This window comes from Halyomorpha halys, unplaced genomic scaffold (genome assembly GCF_000696795.3).
Source record: "Halyomorpha halys isolate HHAL.00 unplaced genomic scaffold, Hhal_1.1 Scaffold348.1, whole genome shotgun sequence".
Lineage (NCBI taxonomy): Eukaryota > Metazoa > Arthropoda > Insecta > Hemiptera > Pentatomidae > Halyomorpha > Halyomorpha halys.
Genome location: NW_027116547.1, coordinates 941,704 through 954,756, shown reverse-complemented (window position 1 = coordinate 954,756; position 13,053 = coordinate 941,704). Strand labels below are relative to the sequence as shown.

The window sequence follows — 13,053 nt, the reverse complement described above, 5'->3', positions numbered from 1 at the left end:
TTCTATTGGTATAGCACTTAAAATTCGGTTGTCCAATGACTTCTGATATTTCTTTACCAAACTCCAAGAAGTCGTAGATATTGTCCGATTAAGTTTAGACATTAAATCTATTTTTTTTTTATTTTTTATTTTTAGAAACATTTCTTAAATATTTTTTTCCAGATAATTATATGTGTCCTGTGTATCAAACTGTAAAAAATGTAGACGCTTTAGTCAAACTTGATTTTATAACTAACTACAAAATATATAAATAGACACAGGTCTTATACCATATTTTTTTGTGAATTGAGTCCTTATAATTTTAACCTTTACTACTTGCACGTCACCAGAAGCACTACTTTTGTGTTCTACTTCATAAAAAAAAAAAAAAAAAAAAAAAAAAAAAAACGTAATAGACTAGAAGGGTCATTCGTAAATAAAAAAACTTATGTTTTGTGAGCGGAAGAACCATAAAAATAAAACTTACCTGAAAAAAGTCCTGAGAAACCTACCTAAAAGACCACAAACGTGTTATGGGTAATTTTAAAATATCGGTACTAAGTCGAACAAAATATTTTATGATTTAGAAACAATAAAAACATCTGATTTTTCTGTATTAACTAAATTTTCTCTTAGGTGTCTTTTGAACTCCTGTGAAGTGAGCTGTCATAATCTTTAGCGGCCTTTGAAATTTGAAAAAATAAATAAATAAATTAGTGAGTGAGCATCACAATATAACGAAGATTATAGTGCTTTGGGAATTGAGGCTGTTGTAGCCCAGTTAGTTGATTCCGGCTTGCTTTTATTTCGAGGTAGCCCCAAGGAATGAAAATTCGGTTCCCCCACGCTGGTTTGATTAGGATGGTTGGTTACGTATATGATACCCCTCTACCTCCGTACGACAGAGACCAAGTAAAGAAAAAAAAGCATTTTGAAAATGCGAATTACCCACCCTTGTTAAAATGTCTTTATTTTAAACATAATATGCGGGAAACTTGCCGACGTTAGAAATGAAACGTCTCAGATTCTCGAATTTCTGAAAATAAATTTTGATTATGGAATATCTCTCTTTACTAACTTAAATATCTCTTTTATTCACTAATTTTCATTAAATTATACTCAAAGAAATAAATTATGGGTTTATGATAGGAATAATTTATACTGTAATTTTTATAAACAAGGAGGGAATACTAAAAAAATTATAGTATAGGGCAATAAGACTTAATGAAAAACCAGTGGATACCTTATTATATATATTTGAAAAGAAGAATTAAAAAATATGTTTAGTAAATATCGTAGAACGTATACTACTTAATAATGAAAATACGAATTTACTGTAATGGGTAATTAATAACATTTTTATCATTAATTTGCAGAAGATTCAATTATATGTAGTTGATTTTATTTTCACACAAAAGGGTAGTTATTGTATAAGTGCCTTTTATTCAAATAAATTTTTCCTATAACTTTTATTCAATATTCTATGGAATTTCCTCTTGCACGTGTCTCTTTTTCATTGACAACAGTTTATTAGTTCCTTTAGAGTTTTGCTTTTAACTTAAATGAAATATTTAATTTCTCTTTCCACCCTTACTTAAAAATGAAATCGATATTAATTTAAATGAAACCTGAATTATAAAACATTTAATAACTTTTTGTAAAAATAATCTGTGTTAATTGAATAGAAATTTTAATATTTTATCATTTTGATACAAATTGTTTTTTATTCCACACTGCCATAGGTAAGCTTTCCATTCATATAGCAAACAAAAAATATTTATGTCCTCAGAATCAACAATTTTCACCCGTTGTAGTCATTAAGAAACAAATTTAGTTCCGTATCTTTTGTCAGTCTGTCGGTCTGTTGTTAAATTTGTGTTCGGGCATAATTGACTCTTTAATCCGATTTTGATGAAATTTTTGACTGCGGGTTGATACTTGGTTGGATTTGCCAGATTCCGTCAGTTTCTTACGCATGCGTAAACGTACTATCCTTGGGATCACTGCATTTCGAAAACGGCTCCTCCATTTTGGTACAGATTTATTTCATTGTCGTTCGAGGCGGAAGCTACTCTCTCAACCGTTGACCTTCGGACGGTACACAAGATTTCTCGATGAGCTAGAGTCAAGGAAATAGAAGTATTATAGGTAAAGATCTAACATGCTACAAGTCCAAGATTTACATTTACAATTTCAATTATTACAATGCTTAAGAACACTGAATAAGCGTTTAATAATTTAAATGATATCAACGTTAATGGGGAAGTCCGTATAATTTTTTTTACTATATTTAATGTGGCTATATTTATACTTTAACTTAAATTTATTCGTATGAGTGATGGAAAAGAAAAGAGAGAAATGGTGTAGAATCGAAACATTAGAAAAATTAAACCTACTTAAAGAAAAAATGTGTAAGGGGAGAAATAATAAGTAATAAAAAGGAAAAAAATAAATCATGTATAATTCTTGTACTCAATGTAGAAATTTTTATAATGTGACATCTAAAAAAAAAATATGCTGTGACTATTTTTATTAATAGGATTACAAATAATTGTGATTCACTAATTATAAGTATGCTGTGTATAAGGCAACCCAATGAACTTGGGCAGCCCAACTTTTTTTCTAATTATGTGTTTTTCTCTCTTTTTAATATCCACAGCTAATGGTTAAAAAGTACGTTAATCAGTTATAGTAATGGCAGAATTCGTGTATATTAATTAAAAATTAAGGATAATCAACATTTATAAAGATATTTGATAAATTTAGTGGATGATAAAGTTTCTTTGGCAGTTTAATAACGAATTATAATTGTTTAGAATTAATTTATAAGGTATTAAAACTTAATTTTTATTCGATTTTAAAATATATTTCGTGAAAATATTAATAAAGCGTGAATTTGTTGATTCAACATCCTTGCTTATTTAATAAATTGTTTATATTGAATGTTATTGCAGTTCTGTCATTATTCCAGCACGGTCTTAAGGTATAATTTAGAAATCGGATAAATTAGGAATGCTCATTTTCCTACGCCTCCTCGATTAAAACTGCTTTTATTAAAGAAAATAACTCAAAATTTAAATCTCTCCCTTCAGAGACCAATGACACTCGAAAAACAAGACAAATGAAATTAATTGATTATTTTAATAAATTAGTATTAAATGCTATTAAAGGTTTTAAATTCGATGAAGAAGAGGATTGTGGTAAAACACACACACATATATGTAAACACGCATGCACACACTTCGGTATAAGATGCATATACAGTACACACAGTAACTCTTGATGCCAAAAAACTTAAAATGATTGCAAGAATACAATTAGGTAGTGAGGAAGCAGAAATATGAGCCTTATTAATTAATGTAAATAAGAACTTGAGGAAGAGCGTGCCTTACAAGCAGCTCCATTTTTTCTGGCTTATTACAACTCAAAAATGGAAATATTATTAATAACATTGTAATTTATGACATCTCCTAACTTAAGAAATTATCCAGTAGATAAAATACGTATCCGCAGATCAGGCTTTGTAACATTATTGATTATAGCATTAACTTTATTGTCATTTGAATGTTTAAAATATATTAAGGAACATCAATAATGTCGGTGCTCTAATCATGAAGGCAATGAAAAAAAAAATAATCAGTGAAAATCAGCAATTGAAGCGATTGTTCCCTATGAATTTACAAAATTGAATAACATCGCCAATGTCCATTTCATTGGTGTAATGTGAGCAGGCTTCTGACAAGAGCTGAGCCTAATTGCACTCTCTAAAATGAAGTAGAATTCCAAACCCTTGGGAAATACATGTACCTTCACTGCCTCGGCTCGGGGTCACTTATGCCAAGTACTTGTTCATCTCTTGCAACACTACTGTAGTTCCATTAGGCTCTTCAAGCAGCGGGGGGCACTGGATCAAAGAAATTTAGGAAGATGTAGTAGTAACCTTGTGGCCAACAAATGGTATAATGTTTCTATTACCGCGATAATTTTTTATATTTTCATATTAGAAGTATGATCAGTGGGAACTAGTTGGGGGAAAAGTTTTAAATCGTATATTTTTCTAAAGTAATCTTTCTAATTATTTTTTTTTTTTTTTTTTTTTATGATTCGGGCTGAAGACAGAAAGTGTTATGAAAAAAAACGTTGTAAAAGAAAAGAATCATTAATATAACCCTAATTGAAAACCAAAATCATATATTTTTGTGAGTTTGTTGATTGTTTATATTTTACTATTTCACATCGTCGATAACCAGGTTCAGGTAACGAATGTGAAAAATTGAATTTTTCCATTTCATAAATTTTAGAAATTTACAGAAGCATTCTTACAAATTCATTAATGATTAGAAATTTAACTTAACCCCAAATACTACTGAATTTTAATTTAAATCAAATAAATCTGATGTAAAATTTACTTTAATTAATGTACTTTTTTTTTATTTGAATTAAATTTGTCAAAAAATAAGCTATTAATGAAAAAATAACAGCTTTTAAAATGCTGTTGTGAAGTTTCAGTACCAGTAAGCAATTTAGTCTCACTTAAAGAGAAACCTTGAAAGAAGGATTAGAGAGTTGGCAAAAAGAAAAATTAACGAATTGAAGAACAATCAGAGGGAATTTCAGATTCATCTTGACCTTCTAATGGCTCTTTCAGTCCATACAAGGTTTTCACTAAGTGTCCAATCCTGTTCCACTGCTCTCCTCTTTCTTAAACCCAGCATTGTTCTAACATCTTCCGTCACACAGTCCTCCTATGTTAGTTTTGGTCGTCCTCTACCTCTAGTTTGGCAGAGGTTTCCTTTTAGAATTCGTCTTGGAGTATCATCCATATTCATTCGGGCAACCTGAGTAGCAAATCGAAGGCATCCAGGATTTATAAGTCTTGTGACATTATCTTCCCAAAAAAGGTCGTATATCTATACTTCTTCAGTGGTCATGAAACTTGATCGGACAAATTATTCTTCCAATGATCTTTAAAGATAAGTATTTAATTCTCTTTGGCCTTCATTAGAGTAGGGATGGGATATCGATATCGATTTTGTCTCCGATATTCGATATCCCTTAACCGATAATATCGGAATATCGGTATTTTCCTTCGATAATACCGGAATATCGGTTTCTAAAAAAAAAAAAAAAAGGTCGGATCTAAAAGTAGAGATAAATAAAAGAAATCTCGTCTAAAAATGTATAACTATGGTCATATATTCAATATTATTGAAATATTCGTGGCAAAATATCTTTTGTATCGGAATACCTATGGCAAAGATATTCCGATACAAAAGATATTGTTTCAATAATATAAAATCCATTCGATCTTTGATAATGTTATTAAAATCTATATCGATCATTGAAACAGTATTCTGACATTTTGACATATTTAATAATATCGATATGGAAGATTATCAACAAGGTATTTCAATATTTCATTTAATATCGAGCTAAACATAGAACGACAATATATAAAAATGCGGAAGTATTAAAAAACATCCATATTAACAAACTAACGTATATCGAAGTAGTTAAACAGTTAAAGATGAATAGCAAAAAGATATATTGACTAATATCATAGTGAGTGATGAACTGTAAAAAAACAATATATATTACCAAAAGGATCTATTAATTAACTAATAAGATATATTAAATGGCATAGTAAATAATAATGAACCGATAAATTAATAATATTGTGGCGATAGTAATTGAAACATCATGAAATATAAGTAATAAAATTTTTAAACTGTTCCTCCATTTCTTCCTTTATGGTTTATAAATATTTTTACTAGGATAACATAATGTGTCAGATAATTAGCTCTTTATTTTTAATGTAGTAATATATCCTAAAGCACCATCGATTCGTTTCTTGGTCGATCATTAATATAACTGGTTGTAGAATATCACTCCAAAAATGTATTTTAGTGCTGATTACATATTAATCTAAGCCCAGCAGCAGCTCCGTACCCTGAAACTATGCTTGGATAAACTTGAGAAGATTGGAACTCTAAATTATTGTGTACCTTTCTAGATAGGTGCACCTTCAGCGGAGACAATACAATCTTCATAAACTATTTAAATAAGGTAATGCAGTACAGTTCCTCAAAGTTTTGATGATATCTCTCACTTTCAAAACTATCCAAATTAGAATACAGACGGCAGATGAGAAACATTTGCAAATCCAAGCATAGTCAGTAATAGAAAATGCAAGTAATTTTTTTTTTCAAACTGTCTGAATTTGTATATAACAATATTTACTAATACTTGTATTTGAATCATTTCAATATACAAATATTTATATTTTCTTTGTAAAAATCATATGGTGAAAAAAAAAACGTAGATAAAGTTAAGACGTGTATTGCGTTAGCACATATATGGAAGTGTGGGTGTAGTTTATGTTTTTCATAGATATAATACCATTTCCCATGATATATTAAAAAAAAAAAAAGTATAAAATGGTATTTTTTAATTTATTGAAAAAAAAAAATATATTTTTTTAAATTGATCTCGAGCAATATTATAAGTGAAAATCCTTATTTGAACTCAATTTTTAAAATTTATTTTCTCGGTGTTCTACTTATTTGAGAAGATACATTTCCCACATGTATTAATGTTTCCTTGGTTTGGTATCTGTCTTTAAGATACCCTACGGAGGTTTCTATGGTAGTATTCTTTTACCTTATTTAAAATTATCATAGAACAAAGACTAATATAAATAAAAAGGAAATAATTAGCTATGAAAACTGTTTAGCACAACTTACATCGTTAAAATACATTATAACGATGCTTGTTAAAAAACGGAACCATCTTCACAGGATATTTCATTTCATTTAACTACGTAAAACCATAATTGACTAAACTGGATATATCTTCTATATCGTTTAGTCACAGATTCATTATTAATTTTTTTCCCCCTCCTGACCTTGTTAAATTCAAAACGCTACATTATTATATTAATTTTTATTTTGATCAACCGGTTTCTTGATGTGTAACCGTCCCCTGTCTCGGCCTTCATTTACCCCCCAAAAAAGGTATATTTTAGAAAATCTGTCAGTATTATTCTCTTTCTCTGAGGAATAAGATAGGACTGCTATCCATAATGTAAAAAAAGAAAATAGCAACCATAATAATATGTATACAAGCCATTCCACACCCATATTATATAAATCTAAATAGTTGGATAATCGAAAATCCTAACATTTTTTTTTTAAATTAACCACACCCTGCGCAGGAGCCAAGGAGGTATGCAGCCAGGTTTCCGCTTTGGTAAAGGAGTGCGGAGAAGCGGAGAGCGCCGCTGGAGCAGCGAGGACAGCCCTGGAGGACCTCACCAAGCAGCTGGACCTGGTCCGCCATGGCTGTAAGCATCAGGACAAGCTCCTCTGTGATTCGGTTGCATTCTCCCCTCTTCTCGTCAAGTTATCCACCTCTTCGGTAAGCTTTAGTATTTATGCCAAGTACTAGCTTTGAGAGAGGAAGTAATAATCATAGTGCAAAAATTTCTAAATTATCCCATATTGTAAACAATGTTATTAAATTATCTAGTTATGGTTACTAGAGTTTCTATAAATTATATCTGACCATAAGATCTTGTTGAGAGAATTTAGAAAAAAATAAAATAAGTTTTAAAACGTTCAAAAGTAAGTATTAGGAAAAGTAATAGGAGAAATAGCGCTATATTCATAGTGCTATAAGTGATCAAATTGTTATTATTATTCTCTTACTTTGTTATTTGTATCTTTGTTAGCCCTAATGAAGCCCTGCAAAGTGGGGCGAAAGATCAGCTTATAATAAATAGTGTATTTATTATTTGTGTTATTTTTACCTGACCAGGCCCATCTTTTTTTTTATTAATTACAGACGGTCAATCAACATTCTTACAAAAAATATATAATCACTTTATGTGAAACTTTTTAAAAATAAATTATCAAATTCCAATTAATTATTTTTTGAACCAATTTTTTCACAAGACTCAACAAATTAATTCTGTAAGGTAAAATTATGAAAAATCTAATGAGAAAATATCATAAATAGTGTTTATTTATAAATTCAAATAACTCTCAGTCTAAAAATACTGGCATATTGATTCAATCCTTGTCATAATCCTATGATTTGTATCCAAAGACTTTAGGCTTGTTCGATAGTTTTCGGAAACAGTATTCCATCTTAGATCGCCTGCTAACGTGATACGCCAAGGTAATGGGAATTTGAAGTTTAAGAAATTATCTACCTTTCTCAAGGTAGTATCCTAGGTCCCATCCTCTACACCGTCTATACAGCTGACATTCCAACCAATCCTAACACTATCCTCACCACGTATCCCGATGACACTTATATGCTCGCTGTTAATAATAACCCACTAATTGTAACCCAAAATCTCCAATCCCATATCACAGCCCTCGAAGAATTGGTTTCGTAATTGGAGGATTAAGATAAATTCCAACAAATCCCATCAAATCACCTTTACCCTTCGTCGTAAACCTACTGACTGCCCTACAGTTTCATTTAATGATGTTACTCTTACCCCTGTCAAACAGATCCGCTACCTTGGACTACATTTGGACAAGCGATTAACCTGGAATCCTCACACCAGACTGAAAAGACAGGAAACTGCACGTCGATTTCGACTATTACAGCACTTACTAGACAAACGTCTAAACTTCCATCACATTACAAAAGACTGATCTACTTGACTGTAATAAGGCCAATCTGGACATATGGAGTTGAGCTTTGGGGCTCCACTAAACCTTCGAATTCCTCTTGTATTCAATCCTTACAATCCAAAATCCTTCGTAAAATCCTCAATGCTCCTTACTTTGTCAAAACAAAATCATACATAAAGACCTTAATGTTCCCTATGTAACCGATCTAGCCCGAACCAGATATCACTTCTTCCATTATAAAGTCTCTAACCACTCAAACCCCCTAGTTTCTAATCTTGCATCCTCTTCCATTCCTGACAATCCTCCGATGCGCCTGAAAAGAAGATGGCCACGAGACCAGCTAATGTAAAATGTCATTAGAGTGCTACCAATTAGTAGTTTCTCTACACGCCTGTAACACTCCAATTTAACTTAGATCAGATTTACTAAATGTATTATAATGTACAGTTGTAAATAGCAATAAATAAATATTAAAAAAAAAAAAAAAGAGAGATTACCTACCTTAGTTAGATAGACAGATATTCAAAGACAATGACGTGCTTTAAAAGACCTGTAACAAGGAGCATAATTGTGAAATTTCAAAAAATTAATAATTCAAAAGGTAATGAGAATCATAAATGTACGCCCCTGCTAATCTCAGTTTTTATAAGTAAGTGTTAAGAATAGTAACAGGGGAAATAGCACTATTGTCCTTGTTTTAAAAAAAAAAAATTGTTTTTCTTATAACAACAAAACAATTATCATAACATTTGTAAAATGTTCTTTCAAATTTATCTAGTTACATTACAGTCATGCAACTTGTAATAAATTAGAAAAAAAAAATTGAACACACATTTATAATCACAGTTTTTATTAATTATAACCTTTAACACAAACACAACTCATCTTGGTTATTAAACCTTACATGGAGAGGTTACCAACTTCCGTGTTACCAACTTCCACTATGAAAGCTAAGCTGGGGCAGTTAGCAGGCGGCAAAATACTGTTTTGCCGAACTTCAGCAGTTTCCCAAACACAGTTATCATTTTGGTTTCGTGAAATTCCCTTCTAGAGATTCACAAATTAAAAATATTCATAGACGCGTGGCGATAAAAAATCTTTCCAGTAATAAACCTTCAAATAAATTATTGTTTTACAAGATGGATTTAAAATAATTATGAATTCATTTCTGAAAGCAGCAAACTATGAACTTTTACTTTTATTCATCCGAAGAACATATCCGAAGTTCACTGAAGAGACGTTTTAGCCACAACTTGTCGTAACACGCCTTTATAATGATAATTGAGGGGTTTCAAATAACAAAAAGAAATTTAATTCAAGAAAGTAAATTTTTTTATTGAATATTATAAATACAGATGAGAACATAATAAAAAATCTATATGACGCATTCTTTATGGTGAAATACTTCTATGTAACTATGAGATTTGACATTTTTTTGAGAATCATCCATACGTGAACAGCTAAACTTGAAAACAAAAAATCGTACGAAACTGATATTACATATTAAAGACTGGCCTTTAATATTATGGCGACTTTTTTGTTAAAATCGAGTTACCAGAACAAACAGCTACATGTAATAGATTTTACAACTTTTTTTGGATTTTCCTAAAAACGGCTCTAACAACTTTGATTAAATTCAGTACGCCAATGAGTGATCGTTGATATGAGGTATTTCTTATTCTACTTGAAATAGTCTTAAAAACCGAATTTTCAAAAAATCATTCTCTAAAATATCTTTGATTTTACTTATTTGAAATAATTAACCATTTTACTTCGTCAATAGTAATAAAAAATGAATAAACATGGACTATGAATGAATTCAATAATTAAATAGATGAGAAACAGAGACTATAGTTAAGAGAGACTGGAAAATCGGAGATGGCCGCGCGTCAATCAAATCAACACGGCTTTGTTGAATTTTGTTAACCTGTTGTAATCTTTGCAGGAACGAAATTGATTTTCGTTATTCTCACCTCTAAAATACGATTTTTTATAGCAACAGAATAATAAAAATTATTTTTATTTGAAACTAGCCCTGGAAGGTAACTGAACGTTGATGCCAGCACCTCATCACATTTTTTAAAGAAATTTCAACGATAAATGTTATCAATGAACTTCTTAACATCATTTTGTTTTTCATTTTCCCTCCTAGCTTCAGAAAAACTTACGCATAAAATCCCAAATTATCTGCCCACATTTGCTGCTATTAAAGCCTTACATTAAACGATTTCAACTGTACAACTTTTTGAATTCACCTTCCTACAGTACAAAAAGAAAACTCTGTTTCTTTAATAAACAGAGGACTTACACGAGGGCTGAACCTTCCACTGATAACGAAGTTGTTTGGGAAGTTAGGCGCCTGTTGAAGACAGCACAATATAGCTCATAGCCTGTACTACCTTTCAGCGCCCGCTCTCCAATATTATCTGATCATTTCAAAGCAACTTTTTTTGCCTCTTCGTTCTAACAATAGTCACTTATCAGCATAATTAACCTCAACTAGGTAAGCATTAATTCTTCTTACATTTGAACTTCTGTATCTATTCTTCATTGCTTTGTCTTGGATTACTTCGACTAAATGTTTTCGAATTTTTTTTTCTATGGAATACGATGGAAGACCACTAGTCATCCAGCAGGATTGTATTGGAAAATATAATCAATAAATTAATTATAATTGGTCCAATTGTAAGATTTCTGAAAAGTATAAGAATATCAGGATACTAAAATCGACGTAGAAATAAAAGCAATATAGTGTGTTCCAGGAAGAAATATCAGTGAATAAGGGAGGGCAGTTTGCTAGTAATGTAGTTAAGTGCCAACAACCTTTTTACACGATTTATCAAGAAAAACATGTTTTTACATAGAATAATTTTATTTTTTAACTTTTATTAATATTTTCACAATTTAAAATGATTTTTCTTTTAATTAATCATTAATCAACCAATTTGAAGAAAAAATTCGCTCTGTTAGGCGATGAAAGCAGCCAACGCAAACTGAACAAATAAAAATGAAAAGTTTTAAGAAGTATTCAGTGGAATCTCATGTAATGGATTTTCAAGGTGTCAGCTTGGGGATTTCATAAAAGTTGGACCATTTTAACTGCTTTTCAACGATACACATAACTTTTCAAATCTAATTTAATTTTGAACAGATATTGAGGTTGGGATTTTAAAAAAGAAAATTTATAACAAAACAAGTACCTACACACTATTTTTTTTTGTTCTGGTTTTGCTATCTATTATATAGGTTTTTCCCTCCAAAAATGTTCCTAAAGTGGACTACTACTGGAAATGAGATATTCGTTCAATTCATTTGATAAATACCGAATTATTTTAACCACTTTCACCACTGTTGAAGAATAAATTAAAAACAAAATTGAATGTAAACGTTTTAGCAAGCTATAAAAGCTATCATAAGCGAATAACACTGAGCTGACAATTGTAACCATCATTAAATATACTTTTTTGAGAGAACAAACAATGGGTACAATATTATAAAATCAAGACGAAAAAACTACAAAGAAATCATATTGTTGGCGGTTTTCACTTTCCAACCTTTTCGAAAACAAAGTGACTTCGCAAAGTTGGGTATATCGTAAAAAAGCTCATAAAATGAAGCAACTTTAATCCCCAAGGTTCATTGCGTGAAATTCTAAAATTCTAAATTCATTACGTAAAATTCTACCGAAACTTTCTGAAAATTATTATTTTAGTTGTTTAATTTGCTTTGATTGCCATGATCTCCAAATGAAGAGGTATTTTCCCACGAATTGTTATCGGATAGGAAATTGGGAAACATTGTAAATTGCAAAAATCGTACCAAAAGTCGGGAAATATTCAGTTGAAACACAGAAATTTGCATTTTTATAGGAGAAAAACGTATAAAAAAAAATGTGAAAAAATCTGGATATTAATCAGTATTTGGTATCGGATACTCAAAATGTTAACAAAATAAAAAATGTGTATTTTTGCTTATATTCCATATAATCGATGTATTGAGACAGAATTATATATACTCATGAATTTCAAGAGCATTTTTTTTTAATGTGTTCACACATGTTGAACCCAGTCGATTATATTTTATTTGATATTTCGTGAACATGGTGAGAAGATATTGTCATTCCTGTATACCAGCGTAATATCACAAAGCAAAAGTGAACAGTATAGTCTATATTATCCATTATAAACTATACTGTTCTCTCTGTATAGTCTCTGTTTCACACAGAATTTATTTATTTATTTAAGTATTTCGACCACTAGGGTCATTTACAAAGTTAGTAGATTACTATTGACATATTTACAAAGTTACAAAGTGAGAAAGTTACATATAATTACAAAGTGGGAAAGTTAAAAAATTAAATTTAAAAAAAAATTAAATTAATAAATAAACACACAGAATTAAAGAGCATTTATTACTGCAAACAGTGTTG

General features: G+C 30.3%; 1 protein-coding gene across 4 annotated transcripts in view; it reads left to right on the top strand.

Annotated features, from left to right (window-relative positions):
• prom (prominin) overlaps window positions 1–13,053 on the top strand; it is a 120,898-nt gene that overhangs the window by 94,100 nt on the left and 13,745 nt on the right. For all 4 annotated transcript variants that reach the window (XR_010845097.1, XR_010845096.1, XM_067053301.1 and 1 more), the window contains exon 7: window positions 7,193–7,395. Coding sequence is in view for 2 of the 4 variants with exons in the window: in XM_067053301.1 (XP_066909402.1) it covers window positions 7,193–7,395 (203 nt within the window). In the remaining 2 variants the exon portion in view is untranslated. The remainder of the gene's footprint in view (window positions 1–7,192; window positions 7,396–13,053) is intronic.